Genomic DNA, 26620 nt, shown 5'->3' with positions numbered 1-26620 from the left:
CTGCCTTATGTCAAGATCTGAATCTTTAGACACACTTTGGATTTGGCTCCCAGCAGTGATCCTCCCTCACACTCTCTAATTTCACAGTTTAGATTTGACTGCGGGATAAAGCTGTTATTCAAGACTTCATTTCCAGCTCTCCTCCTAATCCACTAAGCAGGGAATTATGTCAGAGGCTCCTTTCAATCTGAAGCAATGAAAATCTGTTTTTTGTGAATGCGTTTGTTTTGGACCGTTCGGCGAGTGTTTGCTCCCAATTATACCAAGTTTAAACAAGGGATCTTGTATATTTCTGTCTGCTTTAGATTGTTAGCCGAAACGATTCCTGGCTCCTCACACCTGGTACTTATTTTCTATCCAGGAGACATCGATTATTATCTTACTTACTAAGCACCAAATGTACAGTTGGTAGATTGATCATTAAAGGCCTCAATAACAAAAATTAAGAAACTTGTATTAGTTAACATACTAATGGCAATTACAAGCTGACCCCGCATAACTCTTCCTTCCGCTTTAACAAAATCTTCTTAATACCGTCAGCACGGCCACCCACGTGCATCCACTATATTCCATTTTTCTTGCGTCTGAATCCCCATTTTCTTGCAAAGATAAACCTCTTCAGTCTTAGCTGTCCAGTTGATCTATCATAATAGGGTATGTAAGTACTTTTCTTTCTTTCTTTCTTTCTTTAGATGCACGAGTTGTGGCTGTCCTACAGTATAATGGCCCCACATATTGCCGCACATAGTACTCCACAGTATAATGGCCTCATATAGTGCTCCTCCGTATAATTGCCCCACAGTGTAATGGCCCCAAATAGTGCCCTACAGTATAATGGCCTCACATAGTGCTCCACAGTATAATGGCCCCATATAGTGCACCACAGTATAATGGCCTCATATAGTGCTCCTCCGTATAATTGCCCCACAGTGTAATGGCCCCAAATAGTGCCCTACAGTATAATGGCCTCATATAGTGCTCCACAGTATAATGGCCCCATATAGTGCACCACAGTATAATGGACTCATATATTGCTCCACACTATAATGGCCCCATATTGTGCGCCACAGTGTAATGGCCCTATATAGTACCCTGCAGTTTATTGGCTCCATAGAGTGCCCCTCAATATAATGGCCCTATGTAGTACAACTCATTATAATGAACTTGTATATTGGCCAACCGTATAATGTCTCCATATAGTGTCCCATATAGTACCCCGCAGTATAATGGACCCTTACAGTGCTCTCAAGTATAATGGCCTCACATTGTGCTACACAGTATAATGCCCTCACATAGTGCTCCACAATATAATGTCCCCATATAATGTATCCTGGTATATGTTCCCCCTCTAGTTCATCCTCTAGTTAAGCTTCCTCTCCTGGGCTTACATGACATAATCCCTATGGCGAATCAGTGCTGTCTTCACTCTCCAATCTTTCAGACAATTCAAGACATCCGGAGGAAGATAAAGCTGCGGATACTCTCTCACTTCTCCTGATGTCTTGATTTGTCCGAAGGATGGAAAGGTAAAGCCAGTGCTGATTGTCTGCAGTGATTGCGTGACATAATGTCATGTGAGCCCTGGGAGAGCCAGTGCCGACACTGCTGAAACGGCACCAGCAACAAAGGTGAGTTCAATGTTCAGTGTTATTATTTTAGTGGGGGAAAACATAAAGATTGTCAACCCTTTTAAATAGCTGCCCTGACATTCCTAATCATTTTTTTACCCAGTCATCTGCCATCTGAGAAGAGTTGGAACATCTTTGTACATATCAACCAGTTCCTCTGAAGTCAGTGGGTTTGGCCATTGTTAATCAAATGAGTATGCGTAGTTTAACTCCGAAACAGATGAATTAAAAATAGCAAAACAACTTCACATAGTAAGCTAACTCTGGGGTGGAATGCATTACAGTGGATGAATAAAAGTCATATCATGTTTTATTTCTTGTATTTACGGACATGACGTAACGTGATGATTTTTTGGGGCATTCTCTTAACAGGGCAAAGACCAGTATGCACATTTGGAGGATGCGCAGAATTTACTGTATCAAGGTCACAACTCCTTCCGTGAGAAGTATTTTAGTGGCCTAACAAAAAGAATTGCGAGAGAAGAGCGAGCCCGAAATGAAGAACAGAACTGCAGCGATTTCAGCTCTACCCAAGAGCAGCAGGGTGTCTGATGTTAAGTGTTTCATGTTGTTTTACAGGGGGTTTCCTAATGAAGAAGAAAAGTCTGCAGTCACTTTATGTGATTGCAGGCTGTCGAGTCGTGACGGTATGCAACAAGCATGGTCTCACATGGTACCCCACGCGAGTGGGCAGTCACGTGACCACACTTGTGCGATTTCCACACTTGTGCTCACGTGCTAACTAGTATCATCCGGCTTCTTTCCGTTCTCGTCTATTGAGAGAATCCAGATGAGACTGGTCTGCACTAGTGATGAGCGAGTGTGCAAACTATGTGGACAACCCACTGCAGAGGGAATACATAGAATGACTACAGACGTTTCTCCTTACGCTATGTTCACATGCCTAGTAATTATTATTATTATTATTATTATACATTTTTATCATCCTTTTAAAATGGATCCAGCAGCAATCTGTTGGCAGAAAAAGTTGTGCAGACACAACTTCTTTGTCCACTCTTTTAAAAATTGATTTAAGCTGGATCTGTTTTTTTTTTTTTTTTTTTTAACATTGAAGTCTATGGAAAATGGACCATTAAATAGCCACCTGTTTTTCTTTTATTTGAAAAGGATATGTTCTTTGCTTACTGGATATGTTTCAAATTGGGGAAAACGGATGGCTATTTAACAAAGCCATTTTCCATAGATTTCAATGTTAAAAAAGGGAATCTGGCTGAAAGCCGTGTTTGTTTTTTTAACAACGGACAAAATTATTGTCTCCACAACTTTTTTGCCTACTGATTGCTGCTGGATCCTTTCTAACGGATAACTACTGGACATGTAAACAGTGCCTTAGACTTAAAACCCCTTGAAGTATAGTTCATCTCATGGACTCAGCTGAGATTTCGGTCTTTCGAATGATTATGAAGAGCTGTGTACCCGTTCAAGGTGTGATAAACCTTCTTCCTTGAAACTTTTCCTTAGCATTTCTCAGGCAATGTCTGTTATTGGTAATTTACAGTTTTCTATCTAGGCACCTCACTGCCAACTCATCCTCTCCATTTCATACTGCTAGGGGTTGATCCTCAAGATTGGTGGAAATAAGTGCAATCACTTGTGTATGTTATTCTGCAGAAAGAATGGAACAACATGGCTGACGACGTTCACCAAGTTGTCCCATCCACATAACTACTTGTCACCTGCCTTTGACCTTGCGGCTTGTGCCCACCACTATGAAAGGTTACGAAGGGGTTAAGCTAACACAGAACAGTTTCATATTCATTTGGAGGACTGCGAGGTCCCTGGTTTACATTTTCGTATTTTATTGTATATAAACCTGCGCTCTGTATTTATAGTCTTTTTAATGGGAATTAGCACCGCTAAGTGGCCACAGAGCTGGAGCTCACTGGCTGCTGAGTCTGTCTTTCACAGAAGGAAGTTGCACTGTTTGCTTTTCAGTCTCCAACCTCTGGAATTTGTTCTTAGCATGTAAGGGTGATGAAGTGTCCCTCATTAGGGAGATTGCTTTCATTTGTTATTGTTTGTAATTGATACACATTAAACACACACAATCTTGCTTTGTCTCCTTACAACAGTGTTGCATGCAAAGGTCCTTTGTGGTTTGTTATTGGTCTGACCCTGGCCAGATATGTTAAGCCCAGAGGACTTGACTGAGGCTTTGGAAGGCGATGGCATTTTGTTGAGCCTGTCCACATCTGAAGCTCATCTGTTCTTTTTCATTTGTTTTTACATTCCTACAATCCGGCTTTCACTTAAGACAACTGACTTTGTTTTTTTTTTACTTTTCTTTTATTACTCGCAACCCAAAAGTCTTTTTTTGTGGAGCCATAACAAATAGGTGTGCGGCAACTCTTGTGTTCTTCTTCTGAAATTGAGTCTGTGTTTAGGCTTTTATGTTTCTTTATTTTTATTCAGTGCTAACATTTTGCTGATTTTACCTTGTCACCTTTGGGACGATAACTGCGAAGATGAATCACTAGTAAATGTGGTCAGCAAGACCAGAATACTAGAGGTGAAAAGGACACGAAGGACTCAAGCACAAACTATTATATAGAGGAATGGGGTACAAAGGGAAAGAAAAACACAAATATTGACGTGGCAATTAAGACCATTCTTCGAGTGACCAATATGTTCAGTGTGATCTGTTTTAGATTTATAGACAACTTTATGAGGATTTGTACATGGTACCGTCATGTATTCTTGTCTGTATATTCAGTGATTCATTTTTACTCAAAAACTAATCTTATTGTTCGTTGTAAATAAAGAAAATTGCTGATTTAGTTGATCTTTTAGTTATTTTGTGGCTGTCATAATTACAAAGTAACACCGTGCGTGCATTGAAAATTATTCTTTTTTTATTAATCTGATCGAGACCATAAAGTGGTTGATGTCACGCAGTTATACTGCAATTCTAGAATACAACACCATAACCTGCTTTGAGCCCATACTATATAGGTATGTGCCCACTACCTCTTTAAGGGTGCTCTCACATTGCGTTCTGTGTCCTCGTAGGGGCATACATCCAAAATTCCCCGCAAAACTGGGTCCGGATGAGTGCACCGACGGGGCCATAGACTGTAATGGTGGTAACAGCAGAGTGAACACGCTCTCTGCCTTGCATCTTTTTCAGAAGGGTACCACCAACAAGAGGCGTTTACTCAGACGTAGTCTACTACGAAGTCTGTGCCCGCCTCCTGTAGGCATACACTTAAGAAAATAATGCGCGGCAGAGCTCACATTCGCTCTGCCAACAGCATTACAATCTATGTCCCTGTTGGTGCATGTGTCCGGACCCCGTTTTGCCTGGTATTTCGGACATATGCCCCGACGGGGACACAGAACGCAGTGTGAAAGCATCGGCGGTCTTTTTTCCTAAACTTCACTGGTGGTTTTGCCTTCATTTTTCTATGCTTTGAAGTATAACTAGTGAGCATCTTCCTAGTGGAAACCACGTGAAAAATTATGCTATTTCTTTTAACAACTTAATGGTTTCCGAACCCTTAACTGGTTAAAAGAAGTATTAGTGAATTGAACATGTGCAGAGCAATGTTGTTCTTATGTGTGCACATACTCTGTCTCCGGCTTACAAGGAGGCAAAAAGAGCATTTTTTGGTTATTGAGTCCATAAGAAAATAGATGATATTCATGGTATTGAATATTTATCTAATTTTTGAAAAGTCTGCAGGATCTCTTTCTAAATATGAAAATAAATTGTTAGTTGCCCTTGAGCCCAATGGTTACAGCACACTTCCTCTCCCTCTCTGCAAAATGACTTCTCCACAGTTCACAGAGCATGCCCAGGAAAGTTTCGTACAAGTCATTTCTAGACTATTGTTGTCCATGTAGTACTGTAAATCATATAGCATGATGCTTGGTGCTGAGGGAATATCACTGCAATCATAAGCATGTTCAGAGAATGAAAACAAAAAAGAACAACAACAAACTAAATTAATTTGAGGCATGCAGTGAAGTATTTTGGCCCTTTTCTGGTTACAAGGTTCTGTGTCACTGAACCAAATGCATAGCATATGAGCTAACTGGAGGGATCAAAGACATTAAAATATTCTTTTCTACTCTTGTGGTATTTGGTGTCGATTTTTGCAAGAAATGTTTCAAAACCGTGCATGTGGTTCATGAGTTTTGTGCAAAATAGAAAATTTGACTATTTTTGTCTTTAATCTTTTTTGCAACTTTTTAGGGTAATAAGCAAACAATTGTCCCAAAATTCTTTCTCTTCATAAAAACACTTGCGTGGTGAACTGTAATACATTTGTAACATTTTTTGTGACTTTTCGAAAGGTTGCAAATGAAGAATCAAGCAAATCTATCTGGAAATCCTAAATTACACCCACAATGGTGAACAAATAAAAATAACATTGCAAAGACATAAAATAGACTTCCAAAAAGGCGCAAAACACCTTATTAGATCGCTCAGTGTGCATAGGCTGCCATTACGGCACTGCGAGTCCTGTTAATGCAGAACGGTGCACTGCCAAGAGCGATGATAATTTATGCTGCATAAAAGATCATTGCACCCTATGAATGAGCATTTTGGGTGTTCATTGGGTGATTGGCAGCCTGTTGGTGATGCGATTGTGAAACAAATATTTTTATCAACGCTCATTTACAACTATTTTGTAGTGTAAATGACATGGAAGGTAAGGGGCCAGAACCCCAATGCGCGTTTCTTCATGGAGGGTATATGGCTAGTGTGAGCGGATGATCCATTTTACATGGTGCTCCTTCTAATGAGCAAAGGAGCTTCTGGGAGCGGCCGGCACTCATATCTGCAGAGCCGTGAATCTGAAGCTGTGGGTCTGGCATCTGACATCATAAGTCGCCACCCACCCATGAGGATATCCAATTTCTAGATCAGGATAACTGCTTTTATAGCTTATGACATTTGGGATTTTGTTCAAAGAATATCTAAATACCTAGGTGCATCAATTATTTCTAAACTTCTGTTTTCTCCTGTATTTCATATCTTTCGAGAACTCGGTCACTAAGTATAAAATCATTAGATCACACTGACTTCAACTGATAACTGAGCAAGGAAACTCACCATGAACCTGACACATTGTTTCTATTGCTCTGTAAGAATGACCTGCCAAAAATTAAGTTTGACATCCATGATCAAAGGTTTCCTTCCAAAGGAATAATGTCCTGATTTGACCAGTTACAAACAAGCATTCTCTTGGATGACTGAAAAGCTGTACATACATTATATCTCATAAATGTAAAACAACCGTCAGCATAGTATGAAGTCCATACAAATTAAAGCCGGCTGCAGACGAACGTATCTGAAATCGTCCAGGTTTCATCCAGAAATCTTGGACAATTTTTTTTCTCTAATTTTCTGTGTTCCTTTTTTATGTCCGTGCGATCCGTTTTCATACATCTACACTAAAAAAATGTACATGATCAAATTCAGTTTCCTAGCTTTATAATAGAAATGTATCCGTAAAAATCTTGATCCAATTTTTTTTTTACGCATCTGCAGAATTGAATGGTTGGGTCTCATCCGAGACTCGGAAGTAAGTAGCGCATGCTACGATTTTTCTTTTTTCTCACAGTCAGACTGAGAAAAACATTTTTCTGAACAGCGCTATTGAATAACATGGACAGCACATCTGATTTATACACTCGTCTGCATGAGCCCTAAATCTTAGGGGACAATATTCCTTAGGTAAGACTTTAAAATCCTGCAAAAAATGTATAGGTAAAGAAAATATAAGCATAGGTTCACCTTTGATACACACCTGCACTATATTAGGGAACTGCATAAAAAGTTTATCGTCTAATATACTTACGGTATTTGTAATGGTAATTCTTTACGTTAAAGTAGTTGTCCAACATAGATTTTTTTTCAGGCATTGATGTGCTTAAAAAAAAAAAAAAAACTGCACAGTCATCTTCCCGCACCCCTGGAGATTCATTACAGGCCTGCTTGCTCCATTAGGAAGTCAAAGGAACGATCAGGTGTCCAAAAGAGCATGTCATCTTCAGAAATATCTGATGACGTACGCTTCTAGCAAATTAAAGGCTGCTGCGGTTCTCTGGCTTCCTAATGAACCAGACAGAGCTGGCACAGACCTTTGGTGCAGTCTGCAATGGATCTGCGGGGTGCTGGAATGTGAGTTCTGTTTCTATGATACGTTATGATTACAGGTAGATCAATCATGACAGATAGCACATACACATACAGTAGAAATATCAGGACCCACTATATGCAATAGGTGATGCTCACAGCTCACATCTCTTTCTGAACAAATGCCCTCTGCACAGGCACCGAGCGTTTCTAGAAAAGTCCCAATAGAAGTCAGGGAGTGAGAAACTGTCTATGGTACATAAATAATAAAAATCTGACTCTAATTTCCAAAGAGAATCAGGTGCTTACTAAGTAGCCATCTCCATATATAGCCAACAAATAAAGTAGTACTCTGCAATGCTACAGCATGCAAACATGAAATATGAATTTCATTACTGATCTAGAAATTAGGAAAAATTGAGAATACTTATTGCATGAATTGGCCAATTCACGTGTACCCAGCAGCCGTAATAAGGAGATTCCCGTTGCTGGGAACCTATCAAATGTGAATTGTCTCCTAAGCTGAAGCCTACATTTACATAGGAAGATTGGATCCTGCTGTGTTTAAAACCACCATAGGCTGAAGGCCCCGTCACACATAGCGATTTACCAACGATCACGACCAGCGATACGACCTGGCCGTGATCGTTGGTAAGTCGTTGTGTGGTCGCTGGGGAGCTGTCACACAGACAGCTCTCTCCAGCAACCAACGATCAGGGGAACGACTTCGGCATCGTTGAAACTGTCTTCAACGATGCTGAAGTCCCCCTGCAGCACCCGGGTAACCAGGGTAAACATCGGGTTACTAAGTGCAGGGCCGCGCTTAGTAACCCGATGTTTACCCTGGTTACCAAAAAAAACAAACAGTACATACTCACCATCTGATGTCCGTCAGGTCCCTTGCCGTCTGCTTCCTGCTCTGACTGAGTGCCGCCGTACAGTGAGAGCAGAGCGCAGCGGTGACGTCACTGCTGTGCTCTCACTGTACGGCCGGATCTCAGTCAGAGCAGGAAGCAGACGGCTAGGGACCTGACGGACATCAGATGGTGAGTATGTACTGTTTGTTTTTTTTTACATTTACGCTGGTAACCAGGGTAAACATCGGGTTACTAAGCGCGGCCCTGCGCTTAGTAACCCGATGTTTACCCTGGTTACCAGTGAAGACATCGCTGGATCGGTGTCACACACACCGATTCAGCGATGTCAGCGGGACCTCAACGACCAAAAAAAGGTCCAGGCCATTCCGACATGACCAGCGATCTCGCAGCAGGGGCCTGATCGCTGCTACGTGTCACACATAGCGAGATCGCTACTGAGGTCGCTGTTGCGTCACAAAACTTGTGACTCAGCAGCGATCTCGCTAGCGATCTCGCTATGTGTGACGGGGCCTTGAGGGGTCGGAGTGCTCAGTCAGATGACCTATGTATATAAATAAAAAACTGATTGTCACTTCCAAACAGAAAACAGGTGTGTACATGTGTTTCAGCGCTACAGAATGCAACTTTATTTGTTGGTTATCTATGGTACATGTGGCTGCTGCAAAGCATGTGTTTTAACATAAGCTCTGGCAAAATGGATGTCCTGACCATAATCATGCGTCTCCCATAAAAGATAATATAGGTAAACTGACTGAACAGCAATCTAATCTGAACTGGTGCATAACCAAAAAAGACTTACATAGCATATAGATCAATGGCTGTACGCGACTGTACTAAAGCAAGGAAATGTGCGATACATGAAATGTATCGCACATTCCCATAAAAGATGCTACAATCAGAAAATAAAAATGTTTTAAAAAAATAATTTATATATATATGTCTTACTCCTTTCTGTAGCAACACAATATAAATCTATCACTGTCTGATTAAACACGGTCTTTGATGTCTACAGTTGCAAACTACTCGTGAAAACATCCAACTTTGTAATTTACTTGTTATTAAAAATCCTTTCCATTCTCAAGAACAGAGGCATTTTATTTTATAGCCTATGGCATGTTGCCTCCACAACCAGCTACCACTACAGTTCTGTAATTTAGCAGTAGTGATCAGACAAGTGCAGAGTTTACAAGAGCTTTCCGATAGAGCTTGCAGGTGCTTAATGATCTTGGTCACAGGACTGACTGACTGGGCCGTTGGAGTCAGGGGGGCCTTCTGACGCCAGTCTTGTTTTCAGATGAATGTATGTCCTCGGATGGGGGACAATAATACAGGATATGGGACGGGATGGAGTACATTTTTACAAAGGCCCATAGATCTGACCAAAATGCTGGTGGGGGCTCTGATTCAAATTTTTCTGACGCCCATGACGGCACCACGGAGAGGGGGATCCGCCCACCAAGGACAGGAAACCTACAGATAAAAAGGCGGTACCTCTCTCCCACATCAGTTGGTTTCCTGTCCTTGATGGGAGACCTACAGACTTACCGACAGAAGAATGCCGGGGTCAATCAGTCCGACTCAGGCAGCGGGGGTCCCTGGTGACCCGAGGCGCCACCGCTGGGGCTAGTGGGCCTCTAGGGTGTGCGGGGGAGGTGGCAAGGAGTTCACAGCCACCTCCCCAGGTAAGATGCCTACAGCAGCGACAACATCCAGGGGGGTCCCTCTGTGGTTGGGGGGGAGTGGCGCGGCTCTCCCTCCTGAGCGTTAGCCTGCTCACTGCAAAAGTCGGTTCCGGTGTGCAGCGTTCCGCGCGTCATGCGCAGCGCCATTTTGGACTGGCTGCGCGTGTGCGGGATTTGGCAGCGATTCTTGCGAATACGGGCCATTGCGCATGCGCTGGCTGCGGCAGAGCGTTACTGTGCAGGCGCAGATTTAAATACACGGCAGGAACCACCGCCACATAAAGGGGAGAGGTTGCCCAGGTCAGGCGCTTCTGTGGGCTCAACCAGGCAACATGAGCGACCTAGAGGCATCACCCCTATCAAAATCACCACCACCACCAGCATCGCTGCAGCAGCAGCAAAAGCGACGGCTGCAAAAAGGACACCAAAATGTCACTGGTTAAGGACACCAAAGGTCCCTGCATAGCAAGGAGTCCAGTACAGCGTCTGGCACAAGGATGACAAATGCAGAGCATCCCCAACCGGGGAAGAAAAGCTTAGACAAATCTAAGCATAAGATTTGCGCCCTTTGTAGAGAAGACCTTCCGACTACCTGGGAGAAAAGGCTTTGTAGCATGTGTATACAGCAGACAGTATCCGAAGGGCTTCCCGGGTTCGCAGCCGACCTCCAAACCCTGCTGAAAAATCAGGTGGAAGACACCTTTAGATCCCTAAAGGGTGGTAGAAAGCGGAGGAAGACTAGACACAGGTCCCCATCTCCTGGGTCTAATATTACGGATAGTGATGATGTGGACTCAGATACATCTAACTCCTCTTCTTCATCATCCTCTTCTTCCTCTGGGGGTCACAGCTGTTTTCCTTTGGAAGACACAGATGGCCTCATTAAAGCGGTTAGAAGCACTATGGGGCTAGTGGACTCTCACCCAAAAAGATCGGTACAGGACATCATGTTCGGGGGTCTTGAGCAAAAAAAGAGGAGAGCATTTCCCCTTAACGAGACAATATCCGCACTAATCAAAAAAGAGTGGAAAAAAAACATAAGGAAAGCGTTACTAATGCCAAAAAGAAAGTACCCTTTTGAGGATGAATCTTGCTCCTTCTGGGAAAAAGCCCCTAAACTAGATGTCGCCATAGCCAAGGCATCAAAGAAATTTGCCCTCCTATTTGAGGACATGGGGGTCTTGAAAGATCCCATGGACAAAAAGCCGGACACCTTTCTCAAAAGTTCCTGGGAAGCAGCTGGGGGAGGTCTAAAATCGGCGGTTGCCGCCGCATGTACATCCCATTCATTAATGGTATGGTTAGACCAACTGGAAGGCCAGTTAAAAGGGAAATCATCCTGGGACTCCATATTAAACAACTTGCCGATGATGAAGGGCGGCCGCTTTCTTGGCAGAAGCCTCCGCCGATTCAATCAGGCTGTCTGCTAGGTTGGCAATTTTCTATAACACGGCTAGGCGCGCTGTTGTGAAATTGGATTTTGGGCTCCCCCGGTGGCCACTGGTGGAATTGAACTTGTGTGCATCATCCCCTCTGTTCACCTGTTCCCATCAGGATGTGGGAGTCGCTATTTAACCTTGCTCCTCTGTCACTTCCATGCCGGTCAACATTGTAATCAGAAGCCTTTCTGTGCATGTTCCTGCTTCTAGACAACTCCCAGCTAAGTCGGACTTTTGTCCTTGTTTGTTTTTTGCATTTTGTTCCAGTTCACAGCTGCAGTTTCGTTTCTGTGTCTGGAAAGCTCTTGTGATCTGAAATTGCCACTCTGATGTTATGAGTTAATACTAGAGTCTTAAAGTAATTTCAGGATGGTATTTTGATAGGGTTTTCAGCTGACCATGAAAGTGCCCTTTCTGTCTTCCTGCTATCTAGTAAGCGGACCTCGATTTTGCTAAACCTATTTTCATCTAAAATCACCGCCAATATATGTGGGGGCCTCTGTCTGCCTTTCGGGGAAATTTCTCTAGAGGTGAGCCAGGACTGTATTTTTCCTCTGCCAGGATTAGTTAGTCCTCCGGCTGGCGCTGAGCGTCTAGGGATAAAACGTAGGCACGCTACCCGGCTACTGTTAGTTGTGCGGCAGGTTTAGTTCATGGTCAGTTTAAGTTTCCATCCTTCCAAGAGCTAGTTCATATGTATGCTGGGCTATGTTCTCTTGCCATTGAGAACCATAACAGTTTGACCGGCCCACAAAGGGTTAAATTAATTGGCAGAGAAAGGAGAGAAAAAAGAAGTCTGCTGAAACTTTTTTTTTTTTTTTTTTTCCTTCAGTTCTGAGTGTGCTTTCAATTGAATCACTTGCAAGTCTGCCTATATTGCAGCCTTCCTCTCTCTCTCCTTCTAATCCTGGAATGGCTCTGTGTTCACCTGTTTAAAATGGATATTCAGAGTTTAGCTGCAGGTTTGAATAATCTCACCACGAAAGTTCAAAATTTACAAGATTTTGTTGTTCATGTTCCTATATCTGAACCTAGAATTCCTTTGCCTGAATTTTTCTCGGGGAATAGATCTTGCTTTCAAAATTTCAAAAATAATTGCAAGTTGTTTTTGTCCCTGAAATCTCGCTCTGCTGGAGATCCTGCACAGCAGGTCAGGATTGTGATTTCCTTGCTCCGGGGCGACCCTCAAGATTGGGCTTTTGCATTGGCTCCAGGGGATCCTGCGTTGCTCAATGTGGATGCGTTTTTTCTGGCCTTGGGGTTGCTTTATGAGGAACCTCATTTAGAGCTTCAGGCGGAAAAAGCCTTGATGTCCCTATCTCAGGGGCAAGATGAAGTTGAAATATACTGCCAAAAATTCCGTAAATGGTCTGTGCTTACTCAGTGGAATGAGTGCGCCCTGGCGGCGAATTTCAGAGAGGGTCTCTCTGATGCCATTAAGGATGTTATGGTGGGGTTCCCTGTGCCTGCGGGTCTGAATGAGTCCATGACAATGGCTATCCAGATCGATAGACGTCTGCGGGAGCGCAAACCTGTGCACCATTTGGCGGTGTCTACTGAGAAGACGCCAGAGAATATGCAATGTGATAGAATTCTGTCCAGAAGCGAACGGCAGAATTTTAGACGAAAAAATGGGTTGTGCTTTTATTGTGGTGATTCAACTCATGTTATATCAGCATGCTCTAAGCGCACTAAGAAGCTTGATAAGTCAGTTTCAATTGGCACTTTTCAGTCTAAGTTTATTCTATCTGTGACCCTGATTTGTTCTCTATCATCTATTACCGCGGACGCCTATGTCGACTCTGGCGCCGCTTTGAGTCTTATGGATTGGTCCTTTGCCAAACGCTGTGGGTATGATTTAGAGCCTCTTGAAACTCCTATACCTCTGAAGGGGATTGACTCCACCCCATTGGCTAGTAATAAACCACAATACTGGACACAAGTAACTATGCGAATTAATCCGGATCATCAGGAGATTATTCGCTTTCTTGTGCTGTATAATCTACATGATGTGTTGGTGCTTGGATTGCCATGGCTGCAATCTCATAACCCAGTCCTCGACTGGAAAGCTATGTCTGTGTTAAGCTGGGGATGTAAGGGGATGCATGGGGACGTACCTTTGGTTTCCATTTCATCATCTATTCCCTCTGAGATTCCTGAATTCTTGTCTGACTATCGTGACGTTTTTGAAGAACCTAAGCTTGGTTCATTACCTCCGCACCGGGAGTGCGATTGTGCCATAGATTTGATTCCGGGTAGTAAATACCCTAAGGGTCGTTTATTTAATCTGTCTGTGCCTGAACATGCTGCTATGCGAGAATATATAAAGGAGTCCTTGGAAAAGGGACATATTCGTCCTTCGTCATCTCCCTTAGGAGCCGGTTTTTTCTTTGTGTCTAAGAAAGATGGCTCTTTGAGGCCGTGTATTGATTATCGGCTTTTGAATAAAATCACGGTTAAATATCAATATCCGTTGCCACTGCTGACTGATTTGTTTGCTCGCATAAAGGGGGCCAAGTGGTTCTCTAAGATAGATCTCCGTGGGGCGTATAATTTGGTGCGAATTAAGCAGGGGGATGAGTGGAAAACCGCATTTAATACGCCCGAGGGCCACTTTGAGTATTTGGTGATGCCTTTTGGCCTTTCAAATGCCCCTTCAGTCTTTCAGTCCTTTATGCATGACATTTTCCGTGATTATTTGGATAAATTTATGATTGTGTATCTGGATGATATTCTGATTTTTTCAGATGACTGGGACTCTCATGTCCAGCAGGTCAGGAGGGTTTTTCAGGTTTTGCGGTCTAATTCCTTGTGTGTGAAGGGTTCTAAGTGCGTTTTTGGGGTTCAAAAGATTTCCTTCTTGGGATACATTTTTTCCCCCTCTTCCATCGAGATGGATCCTGTCAAGGTTCAGGCTATTTGTGATTGGACGCAACCCTCTTCTCTTAAGAGTCTTCAGAAATTTTTGGGCTTTGCTAACTTTTATCGTCGATTTATTGCTGGTTTTTCTGATGTTGTTAAACCATTGACTGATTTGACTAAGAAGGGTGCTGATGTTGCTGATTGGTCCCCTGCTGCTGTGGAGGCCTTTCGGGAGCTTAAGCGCCGCTTTTCTTCCGCCCCTGTGTTGCGTCAGCCTGATGTTGCTCTTCCTTTTCAGGTTGAGGTCGACGCTTCTGAAATCGGAGCTGGGGCGGTTTTGTCGCAGAGAAGTTCCGACTGCTCCGTGATGAAACCTTGTGCTTTTTTTTCTCGTAAATTTTCGCCCGCCGAGCGGAATTATGATATTGGGAATCGGGAGCTTTTGGCCATGAAGTGGGCTTTTGAGGAGTGGCGTCATTGGCTTGAGGGGGCTAGACATCAGGTGGTGGTATTGACCGACCACAAAAATTTAATTTATCTTGAGTCCGCCAGACGCCTGAATCCTAGACAGGCGCGCTGGTCGTTGTTTTTCTCTCGGTTTAATTTTGTGGTGTCATACCTACCGGGTTCTAAGAATGTTAAGGCGGATGCCCTTTCTAGGAGTTTTGAGCCTGACTCCCCTGGTAATTCTGAACCTACAGGTATCCTTAAGGATGGAGTGATATTGTCTGCCGTTTCTCCAGACCTGCGGCGGGCCTTGCAGGAGTTTCAGGCGGATAGACCTGATCGTTGCCCACCTGGTAGACTGTTTGTTCCTGATGATTGGACCAGTAAAATCATTTCTGAGGTTCATTCTTCTGCGTTGGCAGGTCATCCTGGAATCTTTGGTACCAGGGATTTGGTGGCAAGGTCCTTCTGGTGGCCTTCCCTGTCACGAGATGTACGAGGCTTTGTGCAGTCTTGTGACGTTTGTGCTCGGGCCAAGCCTTGTTGTTCTCGGGCTAGTGGATTGTTGTTGCCCTTGCCTATCCCGAAGAGGCCTTGGACGCACATCTCGATGGATTTTATTTCGGATCTTCCTGTTTCTCAGAAGATGTCTGTCATCTGGGTGGTGTGTGACCGTTTCTCTAAGATGGTCCATTTGGTTCCCCTGCCTAAGTTGCCTTCTTCTTCCGAGTTGGTTCCTCTGTTTTTTCAAAATGTGGTTCGTTTGCATGGTATTCCGGAGAATATCGTTTCTGACAGAGGAACCCAATTCGTGTCTAGATTTTGGCGGGCATTCTGTGCTAGGATGGGCATAGATTTGTCTTTCTCGTCTGCTTTCCATCCTCAGACTAATGGCCAGACCGAGCGGACGAATCAGACTTTGGAGACATATTTGAGGTGTTTTGTGTCTGCAGATCAGGATGATTGGGTTGCTTTTTTGCCTTTAGCGGAGTTTGCCCTCAATAATCGGGCCAGCTCTGCCACCTTGGTGTCTCCTTTTTTCTGTAATTCGGGGTTTCATCCTCGATTTTCCTCCGGTCAGGTGGAATCTTCGGATTGTCCTGGAGTGGATGCTGTGGTGGAGAGGTTGCATCAGATTTGGGGGCAGGTAGTGGACAATTTGAAGTTGTCCCAGGAGAAGACTCAGCTTTTTGCCAACCGCCGGCGTCGGGTTAGTCCTCGGCTTTGTGTCGGGGACTTGGTGTGGTTGTCTTCTCGTTTTGTCCCTATGAGGGTTTCTTCTCCTAAGTTTAAGCCTCGGTTCATCGGCCCGTACAAGATATTGGAGATTCTTAACCCTGTGTCCTTCCGTTTGGACCTCCCTGCATCTTTCTATTCATAATGTTTTTCATCGGTCATTATTGCGCAGGTATGAGGTACCGGTTGTGCCTTCCGTTGAGCCTCCTGCTCCGGTGTTGGTTGAGGGCGAGTTGGAGTACGTTGTGGAAAAAATCTTGGACTCTCGTGTTTCCAGACGGAAACTCCAGTATCTGGTCAAATGGAAGGGATACGGTCAGGAGGATAATTCTTGGGTGACTGCCTCTGATGTTCATGCCTCCGATCTGGTCCGTGCCTTTCATAGGGCTCATCCTGATCGCCCTGGTGGTTCTGGTGAGGGTTCGGTGCCCCCTCCTTGAGGGGGGGGTACTGTTGTGAAATTGGATTTTGGGCTCCCCCGGTGGCCACTGGTGGAATTGAACTTGTGTGCATCATCCCCTCTGTTCACCTGTTCCCATCAGGATGTGGGAGTCGCTATTTAACCTTGCTCCTCTGTCACTTCCATGCCGGTCAACATTGTAATCAGAAGCCTTTCTGTGCATGTTCCTGCTTCTAGACAACTCCCAGCTAAGTCGGACTTTTGTCCTTGTTTGTTTTTTGCATTTTGTTCCAGTTCACAGCTGCAGTTTCGTTTCTGTGTCTGGAAAGCTCTTGTGATCTGAAATTGCCACTCTGATGTTATGAGTTAATACTAGAGTCTTAAAGTAATTTCAGGATGGTATTTTGATAGGGTTTTCAGCTGACCATGAAAGTGCCCTTTCTGTCTTCCTGCTATCTAGTAAGCGGACCTCGATTTTGCTAAACCTATTTTCATACTACGTTTGTCATTTTCATCTAAAATCACCGCCAATATATGTGGGGGCCTCTGTCTGCCTTTCGGGGAAATTTCTCTAGAGGTGAGCCAGGACTGTATTTTTCCTCTGCCAGGATTAGTTAGTCCTCCGGCTGGCGCTGAGCGTCTAGGGATAAAACGTAGGCACGCTACCCGGCTACTGTTAGTTGTGCGGCAGGTTTAGTTCATGGTCAGTTTAAGTTTCCATCCTTCCAAGAGCTAGTTCATATGTATGCTGGGCTATGTTCTCTTGCCATTGAGAACCATAACAGCGCGCCCTCTGGCTTGTGTTGGCCGGGGGCCAATATTTGTAGCCTGGGAAGGGGTTAATACGCATGGCCCCTCCCAGGCTATGAATATCAGCCCACAGCTGTCTGCGTAGACTTTACTGGCTATTAAAATAGGGGGACCCCCCAAAAAAAAATTACGTGGGGTCCCCCTATATTTTATAGCCAGAAAGGCTACGCAGACACCTGTGGGCTGATATTCATAGCCTAGAGATGGGCCATGGATATTGCCCCCCCTCCGGCTACAAATACCAGCCCGCAGCCACCCCAGAAATGGTGCATCTGTAAGATGCGCCAATTCCGGCACTTATTCCCTCTCTTCCCACTCCCGAGTAGCGGTGGGATATGGGGTAATAAGGGGTTAATGTCACCTTGCTAATGTAAGGTGACATTAAGCCCGGTTAATAATGGAGAGGCGTCAAGACGCCTATCCATCATTAATCCAATAGTAGTGAAAGAGTTAAAAAAATAAAGACATAGCCAGGAAAAAGTATTTTAATATTCTTAATTTAACCATACTTACCATACTCGATCGCGTGCAAAAAATGTAAAATAATACACCGTATACTCCCTGTCCGACATAGTCCAATTAATAACGAGTGTCCCACAATGATCTCCCCATAGAACAGTGACATCGGGTGATGTCACTGCTCTATAGACCTTCAGTGACACACGGACAGGAGACGAAGGCTCCTGCTGTGTATCACTGAAGAGGTTACCTTAGTTCAGAGTCTCACTTTATGGCAATGCTGTGTGGGAAATTTCTCACAGCAGTGCCACAAGTGAGACTAGGGACTATTTTTTACAGTGGCGGAGGAATACAGTGCGGAAGGATACATTCTGTCATTGTATTCATGGAGCCCCTGGAGAGCGGTCGCATCAGCTGATGCTGCTGCTCTTCACGGGAGATCATCGTGGGACACTCGTTTTAATTGGATATCTGCGGACACAGGGAGTATATTGTTTGTTTATTATTTTAATATTTTTTACAGATGACACTGGCTTCGGGGATCAAGGTGACAAGGTGATGGTGAGTATGTACTCTATGTTGTATGTACTGTATGTCTATATGTACAGTATGTATTGTATGTAATGTATGAATGTACTGTATGTATTGTTTGTTATATGTTGTATGTTGTATGTTCTGTTATATGTTGTATGTTATGTTGTATGTACAGTTATATGTTGTATGTACTGTTATATGTATGTACTGTTATATGTTGTATGTACAGTTATATGTTGTATGTTCTGTTATATATTGTATGTTCTTTTATATGTTGTATGTTATATGTTGTATGTTGTGTTATATGTTGTATGTACAGTTATATGTTGTATGTTCTGTTATGTTATACTAGATGGTGGCCCGATTCTAACACATCAGGTATTCTAGACTATGTATGCGTAGTGTATAGCACAGCCCACATAGTATATTGCGCAGCCCACGCAGTACATTGCACAGTCCACGTAGTATATTGCGCAGCCTACGTTGTATATTGCGCAACCCATGTTGTATATTGCGCAGCCCATATAGTATATTGCGCTGCCCACGTATTATACTGCACAGCCCACATAGTATATTGCACAGCCCACGTAGCACATTGCACAGCCCATGTAGTATATTGCGCAGTCCACGTAGTATATTGCGCAGTCCACGTAGTATATTGCACAGCCCACGCAGTATATTGCCCAGCCCGCTGTATATTGCGCAGCCCACTTAGTATATTGTGCAGCCCACATAGTATATTGCCCAGCCCATGTAGTATATTGCGCAGCCCACGTATATAGCAATGTGGGCATGATATCCCTGTAAAAAAAAAAAAAAGAAAAAATAGTTATATACTCACCTTCCGTTGGCGCCTGGATCCAGGAAGCAGTTACCGACGCTTGGGATCCACCGAAGCTCCGCCGAGCCGCTCGCGCCGGCCGCCATCTTCCATTCCCAGGCTGCTTTGCGAAATTACCCAGAAGACCGCTAAGTCTTCTGGGTAATTTCGCAATACATCGCCGGGAACGGAAGATGGCGGCCGGCGCCAGCGGCTCGGCGAACTACAGAGGGTGAGTATAGCAGGTTTTTTGTTTTTTTTATTATTTTTAACATTACATTTATTTACTATTGATGCCGCATAGGCAGCATCAATAGTAAAACATTGGGGACACACAGGGTTAATAGCAGCGGTTACGGAGTGCGTTACCCGTGGCATAATGCGGTCCGTTACTGCTGCGATTAACCCTGTGTGAGCGGTGAGCGGACAGTGAGTGCGGGGAGTAAGGAGCGGCCATTTTCTTCCGGACTGCGCGTCGCTGATTGGTCGTGGCAGCCATGACAGGCAGCTGTCGAGACCAATCAGCGAACGAATAACCGCGACAGACAGAAGGACAGACAGACGGAAGTACCCCTTAGACAATTATATAGTAGATGTTATATGTTGTATGTACAGTTATATGTTATGTGTTGTATGTACTGTTATATGTTGCATGTTGTATGTACAGTTATATGTTGTATGTTCTGTTGTATGTTATATGTTGTATGTTCTGCTATATGTTGTATGTTCTGTTGTATGTTGTATGTTCTGTTGTATGTTGTATGTCATATGTTGTATGTACAGTTATATGTTGTATGTTCTGTTATATGTTGTATGTTCTGTTGTATGTTCTGTTGTATGTTGTATGTTACGTTATATGTTGTATGTTCTGGTGTATTTTGTATGTTATGTTATATGTTGTATGTACAGTTATATGTTGTATGTTATGTTGTATGTTGTATGTACTGTTATATGATGTAGGTACGGTTATATGTTGTATGTTCTGTTGTATGTTGTATGTTCTGTTGTGTGTTGTATGTTTTATGTTGTATGTTCTGTTATATGTTGTATGTTCTGTTGTATGTTATGTTTGAGGTTTTTTTTTGTTTTTATTACATTCAACACATTAGCCGGATGATAGGACTACTACTGTCCCATCATTGGCTAATGTGTCAATCACTGTCACTGCAGCAGGCATAGCCCGATGGGACTTGTCCCATCAGACGATGCCTGCACACACACACACAGCCCCGCATGGACCCCCGAGAGCCCCGCACAGACCCTCGGCAGCCCGCACAGATCCCCGGCAGCCCGCACAGACCCCCCAGCAGCCCGCACAGACCCCCGAGAGCCCCACACAGACCCCCGGCAGCCCACACAGACCCCCCGGCAACCCCCGCAGGCTCGCGGGGGTTGCCGGGGGGTCTGTTTGGGCTGCTGGGGGTCTGTGCAGGCTGCCGGGGGCCTGTATGGGGCTCTCAGGGGTGAACAGACCCCCCAGCAACCCCCGCAGACCCCCGAGAGCCCCGCACAGACCCCCGGCAGCCCGCACTGACCGCTGGCAGCCCTCACAGACCCCCGAGAGCCCCGCACAGACCCCCGACAGCCCCACACAGACCCCGCACACACATACACGCACAGTCTCCGCCCACACACTTCCTCCCGATCTGCAGTGTTTCACCCGCAGCTAAATCGCAGATCTTTTTTACATCTGCGGTTTTGCTGCGGATGTGCCCAGCTCAATGCAAGTCAATGGGTGCAGAAACGCTGCAGATCCGCACAAAGAATTGACATGCTGCAGAAAAAACAACGCTGCATTTCCACGTGTTTTTTTCCACAGCATGTGCACAGCGGATTTGGTTTTCTATAGGTTTACATGGCACTATAATTGGCTGCGCCAATCCTCTGGAATGCTCTACCCCAAGATATTAGGACCATCCACAACTTGCATAGTTTTAGGCGCTCGCTCAAAACTCATTTGTTCAGAGCGGCCTATCACGTTCCCTAATCAAACTCATTATATGTTTGTGTGTGTGTGTAGCCCATTCACTATCTCCATCTACCCCCCACTCCCTGATGATGGCTGGACCATCATTGTAAATACATCATTGTAAATACACACCTGTACTTTGTATCTCCCCACCTCATTGTAGATTGTAAGCTCTCATGAGCAGGGTCGTCTTATTTTGTCTTATTTTGCTTTATTACTGTATTGTTAACATTGTTACCCATGACTGTTGTGTTTGAAACTGTTAAACTGTAAAGCGCTGCGGAATATGTTGGCGCTATATAAATAAAGATTATTATTATTATTACTGTAAACCGCTTGGGAAACTGCTGCAGATCTGCAGCGTCAATAACGCTGCGGATCCACGGTAAAAACCGCAACGTGTGAACATGGCCATAGGAACGTTGTAAGTGCTTCCTAAGTGTTTAAAAAGGTCCATTAGTCTGTTTCAGTAGGCTCCACAATCGTGGGGAAGACTGCTGACTTGACAGATGTCCAGAAGGCAGTCATTGACACACTCCACAAGGAGGGTAAGTCACAAAAAGGTCATTGCTAAAGAAGCTGGCTGTTAAGAGTGCTGTATCCAAGCATATTAATGGAAAGTTGAGTGGATGGAAAAAGTGTAGTAGAAAAAGATGCACAAGCAACCGGGATAATTGCTGCCTTGAACTGATTGTTAAGAAAAGGTCCTTTAAAAAATTTGGGGGAGATTCACATCATCTATTATCGAGACACATGGCATTGAATCGAGCCTCCTGATGAGCCAGAGAGGCGAAACGCGTTGAGGCTATACGGAACTTAGGAGGACGGCACTTTCTATCATGATGAGTACAAGTCTTACTTCTATCAATGTATACATACCGGATGGAATGTGATAGTGAGATTTTTGTTATAGGCTGAACCCTCTTGTACTAATTTTTGATACTTGGGTATTGATGCCGATTTAAATGTTTACAATATGGGCTGGATTTGCTTGAATCTATTTTGTACTACATAGTGACCAAGCTTCTATCTTTAACTACACTGTTCCAAATTATTATGCAAATAATATTTCCTCATATTCTCTCTAAATTACCTATCTGAATTGCAGTCATTGTTATTTTCCAGTCATCTACTATTCTAGTATAATTGCAATGTTTTGGAACAAACTGCCTATGAAAACAGTATCTTTAAAAAAAAAAAAATAAACAATCAAAATGCATGTTCCAAATTATTATGCACAGCAGAGTTTTCAACCTTTTTTTTTTATTTTGAACAAAAAAAGTCAATTGTGAAGTTATAAGCATTATTGGCTTATTACAAAATGAAATCAAACAGTTTTCAAGTGAAAACTTTATTCTAGGTGATGTTACATTTGCACATAGGACCCCTTGTTCGAAAGAAGCTTCTGAACTCTCTCGTCCATTGAATTTGTCAGTTTTTGGATGGTTTCTGCTTCAATTGTTTCGCATGTGGACAGAATACCCTCCCAGAGCTGTTGCTTAGATGTGAACTGCCTCCCGCCATCATAGACACTCCTTTTGATGATGCTCCAGAGGTTCTCAATGGGGTTGAGGTCAGGGGAAGATGGTGGCCACACCATAAGTTTGTCCTCTTTTATGCCCATAGCAGCCAGAGATGCAGATGTGTTTTTTGCAGCATGAGATGGTGCATTATCATGCATGAAAATGGTCTTGCTGCGGAAAGCACGGTTCTTCCTCTTGAACCATGGCAGGAAGTGTTTTAGAAACTCCACATAGATTATGGAGTTCATCTTTACCCCTTCAGGGATCATAAAGGGGCCGACAATCTCTCTCCCCATGATTCCAGCCCAAAACATTACTCCACCTCCTCCTTGTTGGCGCCTTAGCCGTGTTTTCATGGGGTGTCCATCAACCAGCCATCCATCACTCCATCCATCTGGACCATCGAGCGTTGCACGACACTCATCGGTGAACAAAACAGTTTGGAAGTCAGTCTTCATGTATCTTTTGGCCCACTGGAGCCGTTTCTGCTTGTGTGCAGTGGATAGAGGTGGTCGACAGGAAGGCTTACGCACCTCTGAAGGACCCTGCATCTTGTTGTTCTGGGGACGTTGGAGCCACCAGCATCTTCAAAAACTTGTCTGCTGCTATGACAAGGCATTTTTGCAGCTGCTCTTTTAACCTTACGCAATTGCCTGTTGGAAAGAGTCCTCAATTTTTCCTTATCAGCACGCACACGTGTGTGCTGGGAATCCGCTACATACTTCTTGATTGTGCGATGATCACGATGAAGTGTCTTGGCGATGTTGATTGTAGTCATGCCTTGACCTAAATACTGCACAATTTGTTGCTTCTCAGCAGCCGACACATCCTTTTTCTTTCCCATTTTGGCAAAAAATGTAGGCTGCTTAATAATGTGGAACAGTCTTGTTAAGTAGTCTTGCCTTTATTTGGACACACCTGCCAAACTAATTTGCACAGGTATCGGCAATTGCTTTCAGGGATATAAAGAGCCCTGATACACATTACCATCAATGAGTTTAAATGACAAACAAAAAAATTCTAACCTTATCACTCCTTAACTCTTTGTGCATAATAATTTGGAACACAGTGTATGTGGTTAAGCAGGCCAGCTCATTGTGAGAGCCGTCGGCACCCCTGTTACATGTTCTCTGTTTTGTTTTAATTGCACGGTGTGGGGTTTAGTACTCCCTAGACGTAGGTGTGGTCTGTGTATAGTCCTCAGGGGACCTTTAGTTCATCATTGTGTGGGTAGAGGGGCCCAATTATAGGTCTAGGGCTTTCCAGGGACCCTAGGGTCAGCCAACGTGGAGCGGGGGCGCCAATACGCCTCCCATAGGGCGCCAACCCCCGCAGTCAGGTAGATCTCAGTACAGACATTACACAGGGTATGTGCAGTTCCCCACACTAGTTTTTCACGGTGTGTTTGTTGTTATTTGGGTCAACCACAGGTTGGTGGTTTTTAAAAAAATACTATTTAATAAATATTTTTTGTTTTTTGAGGTATATATGATTACTTTGAGATTCACAAGGGGTGGACTGCTGCTGGAGTCATTGCTTCAAGAGCCACCACACACAGAAGTATCCAGGACATGGGCTACAAGTGTCGCATTCCTTGTGTTAAGTCACTCATGACCAATAGACAATGCCAGAAGCCTCTTACCTGGGCCAAGGAGAAAAAGAACTGGACTGTTGTTGCTCAGTTGTCCAAGGTGTTGCTTTCAAATAAAAGTAAATTTTGCATTTAATTTGGAAATAAAGGTCCCAGGGTCCAGAGGAAGAGTGGAGAGGAACACAATCCAAGCTGCTTGAGGTCTAGTGTGAAGCTTCCACAATAAGTGATGGTTTGGGGAGCCATGTCATCTAGTGTAGGTCCACTGTGTTTTATCAAGACCAAAGTCAGCGCAGCCGTCTACCAGGAAATTTTAGTGCACTTCATGCTTCCCTCTGCCAACAAGCTATTTGGAGATGGCTGTAAGCCATAGTAATCAACATTAACAGAAATAAACACTTGAAATAGATCACTCTGGTTGTAATGAATCTATATAATATGAGTTTCACTTTTTATATTGAAGAAACTAAATAAATTAACTTTTTTATGTTATTCTAATTTTACGAGAAGCACCTGTATATGTGTACATTATTTAACCCCTTACCAACATTGGGCGTAATAGTATGCTGATGTCTGTATCCCTCCCCTTGATGTGGGCTCCGGCGGTGAGCCCACATCTTTTCTGTGACATGTCAGCTATTTTGAACAGCTGACCTGTTCCCACAATAGCCACGGGTGGAATCGCAATCCACCCGCGGCTATTAACTAGTTAAATACTGCTGTCAAACTCTGACAGCTGCATTTAAATGGCGCTTCCAGCAATCGTGCCGGAAATTCGCACACTGGTGATCGGGGGTCATCGGTTCATCGGCATGACAACCAGAGGTCTCCTGGAAACCTCTATGGTTGTCAGTGACGGATTGCTATGAGCGCCACTTAGTGGTCAGCACTCATAGCAAGTCAGTAATTCAGCTACATAGAGGCGAATTGATCATCACCTCTGTGTAGCTGAGCCGATCGGGCTCCTATGGAGACTATTGAAGCATGTCAAAAGTTAAAAGATGTTTTTGAAAATATGTAAAAAAAAATATATAAAAGTTCAAATCACCTCCCTTTTTACCCATTCAAAATAAAACTAAAAAAAAAATCAACATACACATATTTGGTATTGCCGGGTTCAGAATCACTCCGATCAAGCAATAAAAAAAGGATTAACCTGATCACTATGACTATGACGTAGTCATAAAAAAAGTCAAAACGCCAGAATTACATTTTTTGGGTCGCCACAACAATGCATTAAAATGCAATAACGGGCGATCAAAAGAACGTATCTGCACCAAATTGGTATCATTAAAAATGTCAGCTCAGCACGCAAAAAATAAGCCCTCACTTAACCCTAGATCACGAAAAATGGAGACGCTACGGGTATCGGGAAATGGCACAATTTATTTATTTTTTTGCAAAGTTTTGAATTTTTTTTCACCACTTAAATAAAAAAGAACCTATACACGTTAAGTGCCTATGAACTCGCAATGACCTGGAGAATCATAATGGCAGGTTAGTTTTAACATTTAGTGAACATGATAAAAAAAACAGCAAAAAAACAACTATGGGATTGTACTTTTTTGTAGTTTCACTGCACCTGGAATTTTTCCCCCTTTTCCAGTACACAATATGTTAAAGCCAATGATGTATTTCAAAAATACAACTCGTCCCACAAAAACAAGACCTCGCATGGCCATTTTGACCAAAAAATAAAAAAGTTATGGCTCTGGGATGAAGGGGAACAAAAAACAAAGATGCAAAAACAAAAATTCCTCTGGTCGTTAAGGGGTCGATGTTTATTCTAATCATTGGGATAAAAATATACCAAATTTCAAGTGTATCATATTAGTCCAAAAACAGAGAAAAGCAAATTCGGCACTGCTGCACCACCGTGGTCTCTTGAACAAGTCTGCAGAGACCATTCACACACTATATTAACGCCACACACCCCAAGGAACGGGTGCTCCATCCTGTATGTATATAGAGTCAAATGGCCATTAGGACCCGTTGAAGCGCAGGAGCACGAAATGACCGTTGTCCGCACTCTCTGCACTACTCCCGAGTCTATGCTTTTTTATCCATGAAATAAAGACTTCCACTTTTGGTAACGAAGAGTGCCTTCCTTTTTTCTTTTACTGTATCATGTTAGTATTGTACATAGACAAATAATGTGCATATCACAATAAACAGTCTTTTAAACTTTTGCCTGAATGGAAAGTTTGTTGCCAGATTCCTTCGTCCTTAGAAACAC

At 43.6% G+C, this 26620-nt stretch overlaps 1 protein-coding gene across 3 annotated transcripts in view; it reads left to right on the top strand.

The window, feature by feature from the left end:
* Window positions 1-4424, top strand: part of TRMT11 (tRNA methyltransferase 11) — a 103628-nt gene extending 99204 nt beyond the window's left edge. For all 3 annotated transcript variants that reach the window (XM_077289434.1, XM_077289435.1, XM_077289436.1), the window contains one exon: window positions 2001-4424. In XM_077289434.1, coding sequence (XP_077145549.1) covers window positions 2001-2180 — 180 coding nt within the window. In that variant the 3' untranslated portion in view covers window positions 2181-4424. The remainder of the gene's footprint in view (window positions 1-2000) is intronic.
* The last annotated feature ends 22196 nt before the right edge of the window (window positions 4425-26620 follow it).

This window comes from Ranitomeya variabilis, chromosome 2, assembly GCF_051348905.1.
Source record: "Ranitomeya variabilis isolate aRanVar5 chromosome 2, aRanVar5.hap1, whole genome shotgun sequence".
Taxonomy (NCBI): Eukaryota; Metazoa; Chordata; class Amphibia; order Anura; family Dendrobatidae; genus Ranitomeya; species Ranitomeya variabilis.
This window is presented reverse-complemented; position numbering and strand designations above follow the sequence as displayed.